This window comes from Gouania willdenowi, chromosome 19, assembly GCF_900634775.1.
Source record: "Gouania willdenowi chromosome 19, fGouWil2.1, whole genome shotgun sequence".
Lineage (NCBI taxonomy): Eukaryota > Metazoa > Chordata > Actinopteri > Blenniiformes > Gobiesocidae > Gouania > Gouania willdenowi.
In genome coordinates, this window is record NC_041062.1 from 7,244,368 (window position 1) to 7,266,009 (window position 21,642).

At 38.0% G+C, this 21,642-nt stretch overlaps 3 protein-coding genes across 8 annotated transcripts in view; 1 reads left to right on the top strand and 2 right to left on the bottom strand.

The window, feature by feature from the left end:
* Window positions 1-15,253, top strand: LOC114481108 (tectonic-3-like). Of its 3 annotated transcripts, none has more exons than XM_028475514.1 (16): window positions 1-141; window positions 284-447; window positions 1,441-1,629; window positions 10,179-10,293; window positions 10,386-10,483; window positions 11,115-11,230; window positions 11,358-11,466; window positions 11,566-11,678; window positions 11,767-11,805; window positions 12,165-12,239; window positions 12,298-12,417; window positions 12,494-12,592; window positions 12,889-12,992; window positions 13,091-13,238; window positions 14,111-14,245; window positions 14,966-15,253. In XM_028475514.1, the coding sequence occupies exons 2-16, from the start codon at window positions 309-311 to the stop codon at window positions 15,200-15,202; spliced, it is 1,836 nt and encodes a 611-aa protein (XP_028331315.1). In that variant the 5' UTR covers window positions 1-141; window positions 284-308; the 3' UTR covers window positions 15,203-15,253. The 3 variants fall into 3 exon arrangements, with proteins under 3 accessions (XP_028331315.1, XP_028331316.1, XP_028331317.1); XM_028475515.1 differs by having other exon boundaries at window positions 293-447; XM_028475516.1 differs by lacking the exons at window positions 1-141; window positions 284-447; window positions 1,441-1,629 and adding an exon at window positions 8,270-8,707.
* On the bottom strand, window positions 4,502-7,681 carry pstk (phosphoseryl-tRNA kinase). Its single transcript, XM_028475517.1, has 6 exons — window positions 7,372-7,681; window positions 6,118-6,343; window positions 5,829-6,030; window positions 5,668-5,743; window positions 4,867-4,960; window positions 4,502-4,772 (listed from the first exon to the last, which is right to left on the bottom strand). Exons 1-6 carry the CDS (start codon window positions 7,588-7,590, stop codon window positions 4,528-4,530), a joined length of 1,062 nt encoding a protein of 353 aa, XP_028331318.1. The 5' UTR covers window positions 7,591-7,681; the 3' UTR covers window positions 4,502-4,527.
* The window catches only part of mto1 (mitochondrial tRNA translation optimization 1), a 10,029-nt gene continuing 3,415 nt past the window's right edge, over window positions 15,029-21,642 (bottom strand). For 3 of the 4 annotated variants that reach the window (XM_028475511.1, XM_028475510.1, XM_028475509.1), the window contains exons 3-12: window positions 21,245-21,444; window positions 21,031-21,148; window positions 19,380-19,678; window positions 18,670-18,782; window positions 18,174-18,597; window positions 16,976-17,180; window positions 16,727-16,898; window positions 16,535-16,644; window positions 15,605-15,762; window positions 15,029-15,535 (exon numbers count right to left, since the gene is read on the bottom strand). In XM_028475511.1, the coding sequence (XP_028331312.1) occupies window positions 15,362-15,535; window positions 15,605-15,762; window positions 16,535-16,644; window positions 16,727-16,898; window positions 16,976-17,180; window positions 18,174-18,597; window positions 18,670-18,782; window positions 19,380-19,678; window positions 21,031-21,148; window positions 21,245-21,444 (1,973 nt within the window). In that variant the 3' untranslated portion in view covers window positions 15,029-15,361. The remainder of the gene's footprint in view (window positions 15,536-15,604; window positions 15,763-16,534; window positions 16,645-16,726; window positions 16,899-16,975; window positions 17,181-18,173; window positions 18,598-18,669; window positions 18,783-19,379; window positions 19,679-21,030; window positions 21,149-21,244; window positions 21,445-21,642) is intronic. The other variant, XM_028475512.1, reaches the window with a different exon arrangement.

The window sequence follows — 21,642 nt, forward strand, 5'->3', positions numbered from 1 at the left end:
TGACGGGACACCGGACAACAGAGGTGTTTGGAGACAAACGGAAGCGGCCATAGATTCACTGGTAACTGTGTAACCTCTGAGAAAATACTACATTTACGCGCTGTTATCTAGTTACTAAAGATGCTTGTTGCTCACATAAAGGTACGAGTTCCACTGTAGAAAATATGAAGCTAAGTGTTTGTGTGTTAAATGTTAGCATGTAAACAGCTAGGTGTGCTAACACAAAGCTGTGGGGGATTTCAGGCTCCTGTGTTCTATGTGTTCACCTGTGCGTTGTGTTCAGTGGCTGTAGAACAGAGCAAAGAAACATGGAGGAGATCAAGACTGAGCCCGTGGATTTTGTGAAGGAATTTCAGGAATACTTGACTCAGCAAACGCAGCACGTCAACATGATTTCAGGCTCAGTGTTTGGAGAGAAGGACCCTACTGTGGAGCCTTTTCAACCCGGTGAGCATTCACCAATAATTATGACAGTCACAATAATCATCATATATAAATCACGATGGGCATTAATTTAGTCAGGTATTTGAAAAAATAAAATAAATTAGAATAAATACAATATTTAAAATATATAATAGGCAGTGGCAATCCGTCCGTAGCCGTATCAATATACTTTACTCTATCCGCACGTAGCGCCCCTCATTGGTCAGTTTAGGTCACGTGATTAAGACTCTACGTACTTGTACTTCTGTTTGCTATTAATACATAGATTCCTAAACTACGTTAAAGACGAATTAACCCTAACTGTAACCTTAACCCTAAACTACATTACGGACTAACTAACCCTAAACTACGTTATGGACTAACTAACCCTAAACTACGTTATGGACTAACTAACCCTAAACTACGTTATGGACTAACTAACCCTAACTGTAACCTTAACCCTAAACTACATTACGGACTAACTAACCCTAAACTTCGTTATGGACTAACTAACCCTAAACTACGTTATGGACTCACTAGCTCTAACTGTAACCTTAACCCTAAACTACATTACGGACTTACTAACCCTAAACTACATTACGGACTTACTAACCCTAAACTACGTTATGGACTAACTAATCCTAAACTACGTTACAAACTAACTAACCCTAACTGTAACCTTAATCCTAAACTACGTTATGAACTAACTAACCCTAACCGTAACCTTAATCCTAAACTACGTTATGAACTAACTAACCCTAACCGTAACCTTCTGAATTGGATTTTAATTTCTTGCCACTGTGAATTTGTACTTGTATCGCTTGTTCAGCCATTTTTTTCTTCCGGTAGTTGGTACAGAATGGTCACATGACTTCCTGTAATTTGGACATTTTTTTGGATCTATTCTATACAATAATCACGCGGTGAAATATATAAATATAACATATTGCTGAATGCATTTTTATCATTAAACATAATTTTGTTTGAAGACTGAAAATATGTTTCCTGTGCCTGCAGTTGCCCCCAAGTGTGAGCAGAACGGTCTGGACCCGCCTCCTGTGGCTGTGAGCCTGTCTGTGGAGGACGGCTCAGACGTTCAGATGGACGGGCTGGAGAGGACGTGTGATGGAAAATACAAGTGCAGCTACTGCAGTTATGGCAACAAGGGAATGGCTCGCTTAATAGAGCACATCCGCATTCACACAGGTTAGTACTTTATTAATGAGGAAAACGTTTATATAAATCGGTGGTTCTCAACATTTTCATCCCACGACCCCAAAATAAAGGTGGTTGAACACAGACGTGAACATTAAAGAACAGTCATGTGGAGACAGGGCCATCTATCAGGGGGAATAAAGCTTTCTGGGGCCCATCCATACAGTGATGGTCTATTGTTCTATGAATCTGTGATAACCACATTTATTTATTCATCTGAATAATATCCACTGTTAAACAGGAAGTTTATTATTATTCGTGCCATAGTATATAGTCATCTTAAATATGTAAATCCTTGTTTTAATCAGAAACAAAATTCGTTAAAAGTGACCAAAAATAGTGGAAAAGGTGGCAAAATGGGATTTAAAGACACAGAAATTGTTTAAAAGTTGCAAATTAGAGTGGCCAAAACAGACAGAGTTGGGTTGCGATAATGTAATTTTAAAATTAGGAACAACTAGTTTAAACTGGCAAATAATGGGTGTGTCAAATCATGAATGTGGTTAAATGAATTAAAAAAAATAACCATGTGATGAAAAGTGGCAATAATGGGTCAACATATATCACATTAGGTGGAAAAGTGATAGAAAGGGTTTATAAGTGCTGCACATTTCTTGAAAGTAGAAAAAAATGTGCAGAAAATGCATTGAAATTTGATGGAGTAGTGGCAGGAATGGGAGTAATGTAGCAAAAATGCAATAAAATGAGCAAAAATATGGCAAAAAAAGTGATGAAAGTATGTTAAAATATGGTAAGTTTGGTGTAGTTGCAGAAAAAGGGTGAAAATAAGCAAAAATTAGCTCAAATTGTTCTTAAAACATTCTTAGTTTCTTGAAGGCATCTGGTGAGAACCCCTGATTTAAATAAAACACTTATTAGTTATTTTTTAGATTAGAATCTCTTGATGTGGAACCAATTTATTTCTTTTAAAATGGATTTTGTAATATTTTCATACATTTTTAGCAGTTCACTCATAAATATTTGTGTATTAATTGTCACTTTATAAAGGAGTTCGATGAAAAAAAAAAAAAAAGACATGACGCTGCTTCCACTTTAGTTTTAAACATTCCGGTGTTATACAGTAACTCCCGTTATTTCCTGGTCCAGGTGAGAAGCCTTACCGCTGCCAGCTGTGTCCATTCGCCTCTGCGTACGAGCGCCACCTGGAGGCCCACATGCGCTCACACACGGGCGAGAAGCCGTACAAGTGCGACCTGTGCGCGTTCCGCTGCAGCGACCGCAGCAACCTGTCGCACCATCGACGCAGACGCCACAAGCTTCTGCCCACGCGGGGGGTCCGGTCTCCTTTCACCAGCAAACGAGTGTTGGGCGCGTTGCAGAAACGGTCCGGCTCCCTGGGCTTCGGCCGGCGCCTGCACGTCAATTACAACTCCCCTTACGCGGTGATGCCAAAGTCAGATTATATAAACGACTTCTCTCATTCAAATGGACATTCAAATGGCAGCGAGTATGAAAATCCTACCAGGATGGAGGAGAGTGAAGGTGGAAATGAGTTGACTTTTAAAGACCCCCTCACCCAGCTGTCTAGCCTGGCCGGGCAGCTGGCAGAGACCCCTGCGACCCCGGACAATGAGTCCTTGAGAGATGAGAAACCTATTCTCATAACCCAGCATGTGTCAGAGGAGCAGGCTACTGTGTGTGTAAACGGGGTGCAGACATCTCCACCTAAAGAAGAGGAATCTCCCAACTCAAGTCATCCGAGCTGCAGCCCTGCACCCAGCCTCAGCTTTAACACCACAAACAGCAACAACAGGAGGAGGACCCCCACGCCCTTAGCCACGCCCCCAGACATCCACCACCACCAGCAGCAGCTTCTCCACAAATGCCAGCACTGTGACATCCACTTCTCTGACAATATCCTCTTCACCATTCACATGGGTTGCCATGGCTACGAACACCCGTTCCAGTGCAACATCTGCGGCCAGCTGTGCACGGACAGATACGACTTTGCATGTCATTTTGCACGTGGCCAACACAAAAACAAGTGAGGAAGGAAAGATACTTGTGTGGCAATGTTTGTTCATTTATTTTCTGTCCAGGTTCTATTCACCAGGTAAGTTTACATTTATTAACAAGAGTTCTGTTTTTTGCCACTGTTAACACAACCCCAAACTTTTCCATTTTTGTCAAATTGAAAATCACGAAATACAAATTTGTGGCCACAAAATACTAGTTCATAGCCATGAATTACTCATATCTAGACACAAATACAAATTTGTAGCCATGAAATACTAATTAATCGACACAAAATAACAATTTGTGGACAGACATCACATGCATGACACCGTGACTTTTTGGTGTAGACTCACCACGGACCACATCTGCTGTTGCTACAGCAACTAGCCACGCTAACCACTGGGAACAATATTAATATTATTAATTGGTATTTCGTGGCCACACATTTTTATCATGTCATGTCTTAAAAAAAAAAAACAGTTTTTATAATTATTTAATGTCTCTTGTCGGTTGAAAGCCGTGTTTTTAAAAACCTGTTTGTATCACTCCAGTGTTTTATACCATGTAACCAACTGTGATAACGTTGATGTCTACTGTAGCTAATCATTGTCAATAGATATCAAGATATAATCAAATCTGATTGGAATTTATAGTAATCAAGTAAACAAATACTAAATTGAATCATTTGTGATGTTTTAAAATGGTTAGAAAAGCCAATATTTAAAATATTTATTTCCATGCTGTGTTGTATTTTCATAAACATTGTGTGTTCTTTGCAATGAATTTGTTTTTGTAAAAACGTGCAATCAATCCATCATTCATTTGTAACATATCGGTCTTTGTCTCAATGTTTAGACAATAACACATCAGTGAAATGAAGCACAGCATTTGTCTTTTCTTTTATTGTGAAACTTAGGAAGAGGTTTGTTTGAAGATTAGATTTTTTTTGTCATTAATAATTCCCAACAGAAGTTCCTTCCTCTTGACATCAAAAGTTCCCACGGCTCTTTTAACGACACGTTCGACGTCAAAGTCCTCGTCTTGCGTGAAAGTTTGTTCTTGGAGGAAACGCTCGCGCAGGTCTCTAAGAAAAACCGCCTTGTCTTCATTCAGCCGAGCAGCCAAAGTCCTCATGTGTTCAGATGAAATGTGACTTTCTAAATGTAGCACAGTGAGCATCGTGTTAAGCAGGAAACTTAAATACTTTCTCTTAATCTGTGAAATAGAAACTTTTAATAACATCCACCAAACCTCGAGCGTTCTTCATGGATTCAGAGATGAGGCGTCGACACGCCTGGTCGGCCTGATGGACCACATTGTTGGCACATTTTAAACGATCTGCTTCCTACAACAAATGAAAGAAACAATGCATCTCCAAGGAAATACAGGTGCTGAAATTTATAGCGGAAGAACTCTATAAAAATAATGCAGAAGATGTGATCAAAATGGGCTGAAAAACATATACTGTAAATGCTAGAACATGTTGGAAAAGCATTGAAAGTTGAAAGAAACTCAAAAAGTCGCAGAAAGTTGAAAAAGCTAAATAAAGCTGAAATAACTAAAACAAAATTGAGTTTAAAAAAAAAAGCTAAAGTAAGTTGAAATAATTGAAAAATATAAATATTGAAACAGTTTGAAGAAAATTTTAATTTTTAAAAAGCTGAAGAAAATTGAAAAAGTTGAAAAATTTAAAAAAAATGAAGAAAGTTGAAATTTGAGAAAAATATAAATATTGAAACAGGTTGAAGGAAATTAAACAATTTTAAAAAGCTGAATAAAATTGAAAGGGGTAAAAAAAAAAAAAAAAAACTCAGTTGATTAAAACGGCTGAAACATTGTTTAAAAAAGTTTTATAAAGTTCAAAATGTTTTCAAAAAGAGCAACAAAAAAAAAAAAAACACACACATTGCAGCCAATATATGAAGTGTAATATTTTAACTGGCTTGTATCAGACAAATCACAAACTACAAGATCTACTGAAAAACTGAGAAGATAGTGAGAATCACCAGGCCTGGGATTACAAATGAGTGGAATTTCATTAGTAAAACAAACCTTCTGCTCAGCGTTGTCCTCTACAGGACTCAGTGGATTTCTCAGAGCTGATGAGATCAACTCCATCACCATTTCACTGAGGAATGAAAATGAAAGTAATATTCTGTAATAAGCTGTAATATCACCATCTGGTCTCAGAGCTGCTCATTCTCCTCTCTTACATGTCACTGGCTGTTAAACTCTCTCTAGTGTTTAGTGTGAGGCTGTTTCTCTCCCATGAGTTCTTCTGAGGGTTTGGAGGCTCCAGACGTTGCTCCATGTCTACCATCACCTCAGTGGGAATGGGTTTGGACCTGCTGCGGTTCCTCATGATGCAAGTCTCCAGATCACACTGAAGATACACCTGGCAGAAAGCCAGTGAATCTGCAAACAGCAGCAAAACACTTAAAACCACCATGTTAATCGAGTAAATTCTACTTTTGAAGGAAAAAAAAAAAACTACTTTCTTACACTTTCTTGCAAGTTGGCAAACTTCATATCTCATGCTGGGGTAGTAGAAGTTGTCGTCCAGTATAAAGAGGAGTGGACCATCAGTTTGCTGCTGCTGCAGGTCACTGATGCACTGCTGCCAGGATGCTCTGTTGATATTTGGTGCCTCTGGTATCCCTTCGTTGCTTTTTAAAAGCTGCTCAATGCACAGAAGCACCGACTGTCTGTGACGCTTCCACTCAGTGTGCTGGAAAACATTAACACCAAACCATTAATTTTTTTTTTATTATTTTTTTTTTATTTGGGGACATTTTGTGGAATAGTTTGAGAAACATAGCAGGATGCAGGGTTGGGGTCAATTACATTTTTCAGTTATAATTTTCAATTACAATTTAATTATGATTACAGTTACCACCATTTTGTCTCCTCAGAAAGTCAATTATGTTCTCAATTACTAAAGGTCAATTACAATGAAATGCAATTACTGAGCCTAAAATAAATAACCTAATAAAAGTTAACTTCATTGTGTTAGCATATCTAATGATAGCAGCCTAAAATCAAATATCAATCACCTACTTTCTTTCCCATTTATTGGTTAACTTGTGAGGCTGTCTAATCAATGAAAATATAGGTTTTAGTAATTTTGGTGTGGACGTCTGAGCTTCTTCTTGAAGGTGGAAAAAAAAAAACACAAAAATTGTAGTGAAAAAGTGGTAAAAAAAAAAAAAAAAAAAAAAAGACTTCTGTGTCAATATTGGTGGAAAAAAACTAGGAACAATTTGTATAATAAGCAAATAATGGGCGAGGCAAATCGTCAGAGTGGTTAAATTTGCAAAAAATAATCATGAAATATTGCAATAAGGGGTTAAAAGTGACAACAATGGGTCAACATATGTGACATTAGGTGGGAAAAGTGATGGAAAGGGGTTTTTTTTAATAAGTGCTGAAAATGTCTTGAAAGTGGAAAAAATGTGCAGAAAATGTAATGTAACAAGAAATACATTAAAAAAGGAGCAAAAATATGGCAAGAAAAAGTGATAAAAATAGGTTAAAATATGGTAAGTTTGGTGTCGTTGCAGAAAAAGGGTTAAAAAAGAAAAAAAGACAAATTACAAAAATGGGCTCAAATTGTTCAAAAAACATTCTTAGTTTCCCCCTCCCAATGTCTCGCGACCCCAAATGGGGTCCTGACCCCAAGGTTGAGAACGTATAGAAGATAACAATAACAGCTGTCACATAAGGCTTCGTATTTAAAACATTGGAACGTGTTCCTACAATTTCTGGTAGTTTCTCGCAGTCCTCGGCCTCTCTGAGTCTGAAAGCGTGCGGAGGGATCAGGTCGTCATACGGGGCTACTGCGGTTCTCCATCCGCGCTGTTCAGCCTCAGAACGGAGGCTGAGGGCCAGGGCTGACTTCCCCGCAGCGGGAAGGCCGCAGAGGAGGCACAGACAAGCCGAGGAGCTGCCCACAGCCCCGGCCTGCTCCTCTGACATCTCACACGCGACAAAACTATCTTTACACACGGCTTTTAGTGCACTTGATTCAAATAATATGAGCAGTGTTGTTGCGACAGGTCACTTCCGGTTCACGGTTAAGAATATGCCATTTGTTGCTTTTCAAAATAAAAGGTCACAGAGAAACAATTGGTTTGAACTTTTATTTTTTTGAATGGTGAATTTATTCACGTGAAGGTACATTTTTTGGTCCAAATTTATATGATAAAAACACACGGGGGAAGATATTTTAAGTTGAAACAAGGCAAAGCAAAGACTTATACTAGCTTGAAACATCACATCACGTTTCTCAGTGAAGAGAAATACAATTTAATGTCACTCAAAAATTAGATAAAAAAAACACCGTATTAGTTAAATGTATATAGTATACATTTTATATTCATCAATACAAAAAAGTTTCGAGTTCGTTTTCATCAGCAGATAACTCAGTTTTTATTTTGTAAATTTTCAGCAAATTGTTTTTTGACATATAGTTTACATCAGGTTTCATTTGACACATATCACATATACATATACACATATAAACTAAAGTATTAAGGGGAAAAATTATAAAACGGAGTTATCTGCTTTCGTAAATTAAAAAATAAATAAAAAATTAATGTCTAGATTTGTTGTTCTGTAGTTTTAGGTGTTTTACGGTAATTGTCTGAAACCGGAAACTCCTGTGACAACTTCCTTAGCAACGAGTGTAATCTGGACACTGCATGGAGTGACCTGCTTAAACTATGTGAAGAAGCTTTTCCTCCTCTTAACTACAAGTTATAGCATCATGTCTGCGTTGAAGACATGAACAGTTTTCCTTTTCTCCTGTTTATCGTCCTTTACGGACATTTTGTTCATTCTGACACTGATTTGGAACCCAACGTTACCGCGGCCTCCAACCCACCTGATGATGCCGACCCTACCAGCTCAGCTACTAGTCCTACACCTGGTTTATGGACGGAAACGATGGAGCCTACAGAGGTCAACACTACCGAGGAAACCACGCCATTTCCAGCTCTGAATTTCACGGAAAACGCAACGATATATTCCTCAGAAGAGCCAACGGCGGAAGCTCCGTTAGTAACTACTGCACAGCCTGTGTGGACTCAACCAGGTGAACAGAGAACTGCTGTTTTTGTGCTTTTTACTTCCTGTCTGACCTAATTTATCTCTATTTTTCTGTTCAATGTAGTTTTTGTGACAATGGCTATGGTGATTAAATTAATGTTTTGTCACAAAGTACAGGACAAAGAACTGTGTACAAATTAGAGGTGGGAATATCTGGGTACCTCACGATACGATACAAAGCTCACGATAACAATTATTTCGCGATATGACGGTACTGCGATTATCGATATATTGGTCAGAAATCAATCTACGATAATCTATGACATAAGAAAAAAAAAAAAGATTGTGAAAAAATAAATTTTTTATTTTATATCTCTGAAAGACAATAAATTGAAAAAGTGTCACTAAAATAGTGACACTATTTTAGTGCAACATTTCTGTAAATAAGTGTCAACATACCAATGTAGATGAATAACTATCTCCAATAGTGTTTTCTGTAAACAAAAAATAGGGTCTTTCTTACCAGTGACACCATTATAGTGCAATATTCCAGTAAACAATATATTGGTTCCTTCAACGAACAGTGACAACATTTCTGTGAAGACGTACCTGCACATTTTAGTGAAAAAGCAGAAAAAGTTTTGAAAAATGAAGAAAAAAAATCGATACCTAGTGGGTGCATATCGATAATCGATCGTGCATAAAAAATATCGTGATATATCGCCGTTTCGCGATATCATCACACTCCACAAATCAGTACTTCTCAAAGTGTGTGCCGCGCCCCCTGGTGGGAAATAGAGGTACATTCTTAAATGCTTTTTTCTTATTGACAATAATGATCATTAACACTAAACAAAACGCCCATATACAAAGTAAGTAATAATGAGAAGCCTAAAAATGTAGACAAAATTAAAAGAGCATTAAATTATTAAACTGCATTAGATAATATAGACCGGGAACAAAATGTAACATGAAACTAAAAAGTGCAAAAATAATGATTTACGTTGACATGTGAAGTGGAACAGAATAATAAACTTTCAATAGCTGACTTAAAACATTCATTTTCTTTTATGTTTTCTGAAGCTTTTTGGCACATATTACATTGTTTCTTTATTTCCTGTAAAAAAAAAATTTACTACTGCACTGTTACATTTGTTTTTATGCAAGTGATTAGTTTAATTTGGTGTATGAGTTTTGATTTATTCATAAAATATGTTACTTGCATTATGAAACATGATGTTTCTTGTTCCCTGTTAGTTTCATTGTTTCCTATATTTTGGATTACTGCACTTTTAAATTAGTTTTTCATCAGATGATAAGTTTCAACTAGTTTTGGATTTTTGATTAATAATGAAATATGGTATTATTTATTACCTGTTACCAGGATTATTTGGAGGCCAATGGGCACAGGTGGGGCTTGAAAGTTCACCTTCATTCAAAGTGGGAAATACCCAAAGAAGTTTAGAAACCGCTGATTAAGTCCAATAACCTTCTTCCTTTGTCCCCTCTTTTTTCAGGTTGTCTGTGTGATTTAACGGCTGATTTTTGTGACATCGGTTGCTGCTGTGATAACGCTGATTGTGGCGTCGCTAACCTGAGTCAAGTCTTTGTCGGATGTCCTCAAACGCCTGTGTGAGTTCACTTATCATATGCATGCATTGATTTGACATGCACACTTTTTGTTGGACTGAGTAAAAGCCTTTTTTTTATTTATTATTATACAGATCAGCAGTTTGTGTTGAAGAATGGCTCATATTCAGAGCCAATGTGGATTCATCTCTGGTCACAGTGACAGATTCTCTGTTTTGTGTCCAGGTCAAAGGTAAAAGGCACAAGAGGACAAAATTAACTCTGCAATGTAGAACACGTTTTTCTTACGGAAGCGGATTAGGGCCAATTTAGATGGAGCAAATCAAGAATAAAGTCGAAATGTTGAGACTAAAGTCGAAATGTCGAGATAAAAGTTGAAAAAACGAGATTAAAGTTGAAAAAATGTGATTAAAGTCAAAATGTTGACAATAAAGTTGAAAAGACTAGATTAAAGTTGGAATTTTGAGAATAAAGTTGAAATATATAAAAGTCGAAAAGATGAAATTAAAGTTGAAAAAACGAGATTAAAATCAACATTTTGACAATAAAGTAAAAAAATACGAGAATAAAGTTTAAATATAACGTCAAGATTAGAGTCGAAAAAATGAGATTAAAATCAAAAATGTCAAGAAAAAAGTTGAAATATAATGTCAAGATTAAAATAAAAAGATGAGATTAAAGTCGAAATGTCAAGAATAAAGTTGAAATATGTCAAGATTAAAGTAGAAAAAATGAAATTAAAGATGAAAAAAACGAGATTAAAGTAAAAATTTTGACAATAAAGTGGAAAAGATGAAGAAATCATTTAGTACGTCCACCTTCTGTCTTTGTAAATATATATTTTTGTATGTTCTTATCAACAGATAACACAGCAAAGATTTCACTTGCTGATCTTCAGTATCCAACCTTAGGAAATTCATATCACTTTTCACCATCACAACCTATGGTAACTACCCATCACAGCAGGAACTTCTACAAGGTAAATAAATACACGACACAGAACCACCTTCCCCTGCTCAACTATTTGCAATTTTTATTTGTAAAAACAGGAAAATACGGACTGGAATTTCAATAATAATTGCATTTTTTTTTTTTTTTTTCAATAGGTTGATGATGTAATCCAGACGTATTTCTCCAACTCATCTGTGCAGAATGTCCTCCGTCAGCCATCTGCAGGAGCTGCTGCTTTGTTCTGTATGAATCGTAACCCTGCTAGTGAGTGCACGTAGCACAAGTTAGCATAAAAGTTAGCAACTTTCATTATTGCTACGTCAATATTCATCATCTACCCGATGCATTATCTTGTGCTTGCAGAGTTTTTGAGGTCCGTGTCTCACTTTTGCACTCGGACGGTAACACCACAGTTGTGCACTACTGACCCAGGTCTCAGCGCACGCTCTTACTTTGCTGACTTGAGTTTAATCAAGGTTGGTTATTATTTATTACACTTAAAGACTTTATTTGTTGGTTTTTACAGCTGTGTGGTTAACAGGCACTGCTTGGTTATGGTTACAGATTCCCATTTCTGACATTTCACCAGGGCCAGAGGTGTTGGTAAGTTGATGATTGTACAAACAGAGCAACGCTACACAAACATTTTTCAGGAAATGCACTTTGATCTAGTGATATGTTTTGACTGGCTGATCGCTTTGATGTGTACTTATGAGTTATTTCTGGGCGTGGCTAACTTGACAATTCTCTCAGGCTAGCCACGCCCCCTGTCACCCGATTGTCTCTGGAGAAGAGAGTCTCAGTGAAAATGTTCCCTCATCCCCACAGTCGAAACATGTCGGGAGATCAAAGTACATTTTCTGAAAAAAGTTGTCTGAATAAATGAAATCTTAACACATTATTTCAAAAAGAAAACAAAATTAACTTGCTGGAATTCAAATCTTTATTTCCTCTGGTTTTAGATTCCTGTCACTCCGTTGTCTGACTGGCAAGCCCCGAGTAAAATAAACAACTCGTGTCTCAATGCAGTGAAAAGAGTGAGTTATACAAACCAATTGCAAATCGTAATAGAACATAATGGAACCGTTCCCACAGGTGGAGTTTGTTATAGGTTACTCAGGCAGAGGGGAACTCACACATGCTACAGTTCAACTATCCTTGGCTGATGTAAAGCTGAACCAGTTGCTGATGCAGACACATGCGATAAAGTTTCAGGTAAATGTTGGTCACAGCTAAAGACCGAGTCGTACGTTCACACGGTTTGGTAGTGAGTTTTTTTTATAATCTGCAGCTGGCTGAACCAAGACCGACTCTAGGAGAACCAATCCCTGCAGTCGGACTTCAGCCAGGATCTCCTGTCATTGGTCGCTTTGATGGAGAAGTCAAACCTGTATCCTCACGAGGAAAAATAACAACCCTCTTCAAAATAAAATGTCACGTTAGGACCAAGACATTTTTTTTTTACTAGAATTTAGTATTTTTAATGTTAGAACTTTAGAATTAGTTTGTTATACTGCTCTAGAAATACAGATTACCCAGGATTAGTGACAAATACTGTGTCTGAGTGCCAACTCAAATATTTTATATTGCATTTTATTTAAACGAGAGGTTGAAAATCACTGCATTAAGCAAACGCCAATTTTTTTTTTTTTGTGCTTTATTTGTGTTTCCTTGACAGCGAATCAGGTGACGTCACTGGGTGTCTCAGAAGCTGGTGAGTGTTTATCAGACCCCAGTAATCGATCGCCGATCCTTTTCACGTACAACACTATCTCTGGGTGCACATTCAGGTGAGCCTGCACTCTTTTTTTTTTTTTTCACCTTTAACCTCCACATTTTTTCGATCTTTCCCTCTTACACGTCTGCTTTATTTCTCTGGTGTCTTTAGTTCCTCAGCGCTGAACTGCTCAGAGCTGCAGTCGCAGATTTACAGGATGTTACAGGGACTTGCTGCTCCTGATGCCGTCGCCATGAACTCAGGCTCAAAACCAGACTGGACACGGGTTCTCGTTCAGGACTGTCCCGTCGCCCTGCAGGTATATACACTAGGGGTGTGCATTGCCATATCTGATGTTATAATTCACAATTTGCATGTCACGATGCGATATATCTTGATACTAAACAACACGATACATCGCGATATCAATACGGTAATTACAAATTTCATTTTTACAAGTACAAAATGGTATGAACTTGTGAGAACAAGTAAATGGTAAGTAACGGTAGATCAAGTACAAATATCAAAAATCAGTGATATGGTTATCAAACTGTCAAATTAAATTTTTCAAAAAATTTCAAAGTTTGCTTTTACAACAAATTCTGATTCTGTTAAGTTCTTAAAATAAAATTAAGCACATGCGTCTATAAAAGTGTCCAGTATGTTTTATTAAAGTAAATTCAATCAACTTCCAGCTAAAATGCATTTAGGTAGTTTAATAAGGTCTGATGGTGCATTCACTGACACCTAGTGACCGGGCATTTACTGCTATGCATATTAGCGCAATTAAATGTTTTTGTTTTTTTTTTTTTTTTTTGGTTAAAAAACATGATTAAAAAAATTATGGACATTTTTTGGAAAGTTTAAGTTTAATTTATTTTTTATTGTTTGGGAATCAGATTCGGCTTGACATTTTAGTTTATTTTTTATTTTAAACTACTTTTTATTGGTAATTTTTCTGGTTTTCTGATTAGGGATGCACAATATTGGATTTTTGGCTGATATCCAATATTTTACAGCTCATTGGACCAATATTCCCCATGACTTGTGTTGGAGGGTGGGCCTCAAGTTGGAACAGTTGAGAAATTTTGCTTTAAAATAATGCAAGCAAAATTTCTTTATTGCATGTCTACAGCAGGATGTGTATAACTGTAAACCTGAGTAACGTCGTCTGGCTTCTTTTTTTTTTAGGAAACATGTGAAACAGGCTGCCAGCTGCCCAACGCTCTCTCCATCCAAGTGCTTTGGGCTCGTCAGGGTCCCGTTGACCTCCCCCAGAGCTACATCCTGGGAGCCAAATATGTCTTCAAATGTCGAAAAAATAAGGTGAGGCATGCACACTTTCTGCCCCAGGGCTTTTAAAATAGATCAGAGACTACGAGGTGCACATACTAAAATAAACAGAAACTTTTAGCAACAATCCATGTTTGAAAAACGTGTTAATTTTTACCTTTGACCAGATTTACAGCAATATTTGTGAAATTTGTGGTTTTTTACTTTTCTCGTAAAAAATATGTCAATGTTCATTCTAAATGTGAAATATTAAATCTAAATGTTACATTTAAATGAGCTTTTATTTATTTTGATGCTTCTGGTGAATTTGTATATTAACCAAATATTTAGTTTTACCTGTGACATTAAGATTTAACATTTTGATTTACAATTAACATTTACATTTAACATTTACATTTAAAAAAAAGTAACATTTAGATTAAACATTCATATTTAAATGTAATATTTAACATTTAGATTTAATATTTAGCATTTCGATTTCATATTTATCATTTTGATTTCATATTTAGCATTTAGATTTCATATTTCATATTGACATTATATTTTTACGAGAGAAAAAACATCACAAATTTCACAAATATTGCTGTAAATCTGGTCAAAAGTAACATAAAAAATTCACATAAGCGTGGTATGTTGCTAAATGTTGTTAAAAGTTGCTGTTTATATTAGCATGCGCAACTTTACAGTCGTCGCCCAATAACAGACTGGTTTTTAGAAAACGTATCATCTCCTTTCTTTCTGTTTTTTTCTCAGTGTCCACTGTCGTCACCTCTCACCCTCACCACTAAAGTCACGTTTGCTGACACTACAGTATACCCAGTAGCTCCCAGGGGCTTCCCTCAGCCTCGCTGGAAGTTTCCTTTTGGTTTCTTCACCAGAGGCGTGGCCGAGGTGGACGGACACATACTCGACAGCAGCGACACTTCCAGGGTCACGTGGAGCTCAGTGTTGCTCATGGTTTTAATGCTAACAGGATTAAGTTTTTATTAATCAAGTGAATGTGGGAAAAAATACTTTGTTTTATGTTCTTAAGCACATGTTGTGGATTTTATTCTGAATTTTTTTAGTAAAACATACATATTATCCCATAATCCCATGATTTATTGTGTTGTTGTCTCAACATTTTTACAAAATGCTTTCATCTTCTGGTCACTGCCTCAAAGATGCATTTCTCACATGCAGATCTTCTTCTTCTCCTGCCTTTTTTGGGTCTGTTTCTTTCTGGTGTATTTTTGACACCTTTCTGTTTGAGAAGCGAACATAGTTGAGAAGATTGACTGTAGCAGCCGGGGTCATACCCTCCAGACGGGTTGCAGCGCCGAGCTGAAAGAAGCAGAAATTGAATTATTTCACGCTAATTTGATTAATGTAGTTAATTTCTTAATGGCTCACTGTGGTTGGTCGAACTCTGTCCAGGATTTCTCGGACTTCCTGAGACAGCGACACAGGCAGGGAGAAGTAGTCGAGGTCCTCTGGGAGCAACATGGTCTCCTCTCGCTGAATTCTCGCCATCTCTCTTTTCTGCAGGTCACAGTGAGGCCTGTAAACAGCTAAAGGACAGAAAAGACTAAATTAAAAAGTTGCTAAATGGAAATGATAAAAGCATTCAATATGTTAAGGTTTCATTTATTCAGACAACTGTTTTTCAGGTAATTTAATTTTCGACTGTAGACTGCAAGTCTTCTTCAGGGGCATCTGCTAATCGCTTTGATGGTTTCTTGACTTCCACGTAATAATTCCATCAAGTTATTGTGTCTTCTTTTTGAATAATATGTTACTGTTTCATTTATTCAGACAAGTTTTTTTTCAGGAAATTTACTTTGGTAGTTGACAGTCGAAACGTGTCAGGAGATCAGTCTTCTTCAAAGGGTCTGCGGATCGCTTTGATGTTTCCTTGACTTCCGCATAATAATATCAAGTTCTTTTTGTCTTCTTTTTGAACAATATGGGTTCATTTATTCAGACAAATGCTTGTCAGAAAATTTACTTTGACCATCTGACATGTTTCAACAGTCAACTGCCAGTCTTCTTCAGTGGCATCTGCTTGAGATCAAAGTACATTTCCTGAAAAACAGTTGTCTGAATAAATGAAACCTTAACATGCAGTACTATTCAAAAACAACTTGCTGGAATTATTAGGCGGAAGTCAAGAACACATCAAAGCAATAAGCGGACGCTTCTGAAGAAGACTGGCAGTTGCCAGTTGAAATATGTCAGGAAATCAAAATAAATTTCATGAAAATCAGTTGTCTGAATAAATGAAACTTCTGGTAAGAGGTGTTGCTACAAGATAATGACAGAAAACAGTTTCCTCAAATTTACCCTCGATCTTTAATCTTTGGGAGAATTCCATGTAGGGCGAGAGACTTTCCGGGAAGACAGAAGCCAACATTTCAATGGTCACGTCATTGTACAGCAGCAGGTTCATACACCTAGAAGAGACAAGCATGCACTATTTGTTTATGATGAAAGTTTCTAGAGATCCTGCCAAGTTGAAAAAAATGAGCCACTCACGTCAGTTCGCCGCTTTTGTTCTCACTGATCTCTATGTTGGGAAGCTTTTGTTTCCAGATGTGTGGCAACGCAGAGAGTGACTGAAGTGCTGCCATTGCATCTTGTAGGGTGTCTCGCACTCTCACTGCCTCCTTGTAGCGCTCGGAAGACACACATCCTAGCTCCTCGAACCCTGAGGAAGGAGAAATGCGCTTGGTCGTTCAATCGTTTCACAGCTCGTACAACAAGCTAAACGCACACTGTGCTGACCTTTCAGAGTAAGACGTAGGTCGGCGTTGTCTGGTCGCAGAGAGGCTCGAAACTCGGCCCGGCTGGTGAACATGCGGTACGGCTCGGTGACCCCCCGACTCACCAGGTCATCGATGAGGACTCCGATGTAGCTCTCGGTGCGAGACAGCATCACTGTAGGCATGGCCAGCGCTGAGCGAGCAGCGTTCAGTCCCGCCACCAAACCCTGGACAGAGAGGGAGAAATTTCCTCAGGACCGTCACATGGAATTTAAGGTAAATCAGGGTCATCTGTAAGGGAGAATAAAGGGGAGAGCTTTTTGGGGCCCATCCATAAAGTCACTAAAATGATGGTCCATTGTTCTATGAATCCACTGTTATCCAGGATTATTTGCACCATAGTATATAGTCGTCTTAAAGATGTTAATCCTTGTTTTAATCAGAAATTAAATGGGTTAAAAGTGACAGTGGTAAAATGGGATTTAAAAAACCACAGAAATTGGTTAAAAGTTGCAAATTAGAGTGGCCAAAAACAGAAAGACAGAAAACGTGGTAAAAAAGAGTTCAAAGTGTCAATATTAGCTTAAAAGTGGCAGAAATGGAAAACTTAGTTCAAACTGGCAAATAATGGACACGACAAAATGTGAATGTGGTTAAATTGGCAAAAATAAGTATGAACTATACTGAAAAGAGGTTAAAAGTGACAATAATGCGTCAACATGTATGACATTAGGTGGAAAAGTGGTTGAAAGGGTTTATAAATATCTTGAAAGTGGGAAAAATGTGATGGAGAAGTGGCAGAAATGAGAGTAATGTAGCAAAAATGCATTAAAAGGAGCAAAAACAGGCCAAGTTTAGTGTAGTTGCAGAAAAATACGCAAAAATAGGCTCAAATTGTACAGAAAATATTCACAGTTTCTTGAAGGCATCTGGCAACCCCCTCCCAGTGTCTTGCGACCCCAAATGGTATCCTGACCCCAAGGTTGAGAATTTTTTTTGAAAAGGAAACTCAAATTAGAAAACAAATCTTGTTGTATAAGTAAAATTTACATACATTTGATGAATTCAGATTTCAGTGAAATTTAAAAGTCTAAAAGGAAAACGTGAACCTGAATAGTGAAACCACAGTTACAGGAGGCTACTTCCATGTTAGCATCAGAAATCAATCTGAAATCTCTACTTCTAGCTCCAGGTTTTGAGGAAAGACAAGATGCAGCGACCTGTGCAGCAGCCTCCTCATACCCCGTGGTTCCATTGATCTGACCAGCCAGAAACAATCCTTGGGTGCTTTTCACCTGCAGAGCGGGGCTGAGCTGAGTGGGACACACAAAGTCATACTGCACACCATATCCTGAAAACACAACCAGACAGAAAAAAAAAACACACTTATTTGTCTGATTCAGTGCATTCAAACATGAGAAAACAGTGAATCTGCGACGAGCTATTGTCGTACCAGGTGTGTGGATCTCTGCTTTGTGCAAGGCTGGGATTTCCCTGAGGAGGCGGAGCTGCACGTCAGGAGGCATAGTCGTGGACAAACCCTGGGGGTACAAAAGGTCAGAGGTCAGACCCTCAGGCTCCAGCCACACCTGGTGCTGTCGTCCTGGAAAACGAAGCACGCGGGACTCGATGGATGGGCAGTATCTGTGAGAGCAGGAAATCCAGAGTTAAACCTTTGGAAACAACTGTGTGAATGTGGGTTGATGATGGGCGCACCTGGGACCTTTGGTGTCCTGCTGAATGTGACAATTGAGATGAAGGTTTTCCCTCACGACGCGTTCTACAGCAGGAGTTGTAAACGTCAGGTAGCAAGGAAGTTGCTCCTCAGGCTGTAGAGTGTTGGGTTTAAACATCAGTTCTCATTTACTGCCATTGGGTTTTTTCATGTCATTTCAACAAATGAATTTTTTTACAAATTGTTCCTTAATTATTGTGAAACTCTAAATCTTTAGTTTGATCGGAAAAATACTTTTTGAGCGCTTTACATATCAGCTCATTCACCCAATCACTCTCACATTCACACACCAATGGGACAGGACTGCCATGCAAGGCGCTAGTCGACCACTGGGAGCAACTTAGGGTTCAGTGTCTTGCCCAAGGACACTTCGACACATAGTCAGGTACTGGGATCGAACGCCCAACCTATTCGATCAGAAGACGACCCTCTACCACCTGAGCCACGGTCGCCCTAAAATAACACAAAAATCGACACATACCCCCCTCACTAAATTGTCCATATCTCAAAAAGTATTGATTCGATCAAACTACAAATGTACAGTTTGCATATTGAATAATCACAGAACAGTTGGTAAAAAATTCTGAGTTTTTTAAACCAAAATGTGTGGGATGTCATGAAAATTTGTTGGAATGTTCTGGAATGACCCCGATATAATTTTGTGATAATGCAACTGCTGTTTAAACGTTACCTTGCAGCGCGTTTGAGTGTTAATGAAGCTGAACGGGGTCGGATTCAGATCTGCAGGGTGAAGCTTAGCCAATGAAACGTCTACGGAGTTCTTAACGACCCTGGGAGGAGTGCCGGTCCTGAGCCGACCCGTTCTCAACCCGAGCCTCTCCCGGATGGTGTGGGAAAGCCCAGCGCTGGACGGAGCGTCTCCGATGCGGCCCCCGGGGGACGAAGTCTGACCCACAAACAGTGAACCTGATAAGAAGGTACCAGTGGTGAGAACCACCGAGCGCGCTGAGATAGGGGTCTCCATGTTTGCTGTTGGTCACAAAAAATGGACAAAGTTGAGAATTTTGGGTGAAAATAGATAAAATTCAGTTTCATCAACAGCACTAATTATGACATACTTAGCGGCCCAGGGGCCATGTGTGGCCCTCTGTCTAATTTTATATTAAGGTTTTCTTTTATTCAGACAACTTTCCTTTTTTTTTTTTTTTTTTCAGGAAATTTACTTTGATCTCCTTAACATGTTTAAACTATCAACTGTCAGTCTTCCTCAGAGGCGTCTTCTGATCACTTTGATGTGTCCTTGACTTCCGCGTAGTAATTCCAGCATTGATTCTGTCTTCCTTTTGAATAATATGTTACGGTGTCATTTATTCAGGAAATTTACTTTGATCCCAAGCAGACACCTCTGAAGAAGACTGGCAGTTGACAGTTGAAACATGTCGGATCAAAGTAAATTTCCTGAAAATAGGTGTCTGAAGTGTTTGAACTGATTTCATTATAGGTGCCATACACTCTGCTTATAAAACAAGGCAAGAATATTAAATTTCTCACAATGGAATAAAATTAATTAACATACGATTAATCATCATGATTAATTATGCTACATGATTTATTAGATTTAATTGTCATTAACCCCTTACTTATTAATACCGGTCTTATATTACCATTGGTGCTGGTTATTTTAATGAAATGCACCATAATTAAATTATTAATTATTACAAAAACATATAGTTAACTAATTAAATTATAATGTTCCAAAGTAAGCTACTAAACTGCTAATAAGTGCTTTATTACCAATTGAACTTCAGTTTGGTTTGCAAATGTGAAATAAATAAAATCGATTAAAATAATTGCTTTCATTGCTTTTGCGTTTTGATAACCTTATCTGAGAGTGTAATGTCCTTTTACACCAGTAGTTCTCAACCTTTTCAGCAGAGACAGGGGCCTACCAATGTAAAGTGGTAAAAAGGGTTGAAAGTGTCAAAATTGGCTTAAAAGTGGCAGAAAAAAAGGAGTAAGAATGAATTTAACCTGGCGAATAATGGGCATGACAGATTGTGAATGTGGTTAAATTGGAAAAAACAAGGATGAAATATGGTGAAAAGAGGTTAAATGACAATAATGAGACAACATATGCATGGAAAGGGTTTATAAGTGCTGAAAATGTCTTGAAAGTGGAAAAAATGTGCAGTAAAGGCATTGAAATTTGATGAAGAAGTGGGAGTAATGTAGCAAAAATGCATTAAAAGGAGCAAAAATATGGCAAGACAAAGTGATGGCAGGTTTGGTGTAGTTACAGAAAAATGGGAAAGGTTAAGAATCCCTGCTTTAGATAATTAGGAAATACATTTTGAATGAGCTAAACATAAAAAGTTAAGCACCCAATCGTATCCCAGTAACTTGGTGGCGTCCTGGTTTCTCTGGGTTTGGTTCTTCAACCATCAGCTCCTCCACTGACCCCTCCCACACCGTCAGCCTGGGGGTGGACAGCAGATCTGACTGAAAGCAAAAAAAAAAACAGCCAAAAACACACAAATGGAGACAAATGGGATAGAAATAAAGCAGTGTGTGTGTGTGTGTGTGTGTGTGTGAAACCTGAATGAATTCCCGATAAAGCTGACGGTCCAACTGGGCCCTCGGGCCCCACACTGCCGGCCCTTTTCTGCGGTTCAGGATGGAAAAATGAATCCCAGCCCAGTCTCCAGCTCGACCGCACACCCCGTCCAGAGCATCCACCTCCTTCACCAGGTGGCCTTTACCAATTCCTCCCAGAGATGGATTACAGGACAGGGCGCCTAGCAACAAACAAACACACACAAAAATGGCAGTCCACTTCAGTTCTGATTTTTTTTTTTTATTTCAGCAGGCCTCATTCAAGATTCTTAACAAAAACATACATGTTCTTATTTTATCTCAATGTAAATTTTATGTTTTTTTTTGTTTTTTTCAATGACTTCACGTCAATTATTCTGTCCTTTGTTTCTGTGGTTTGA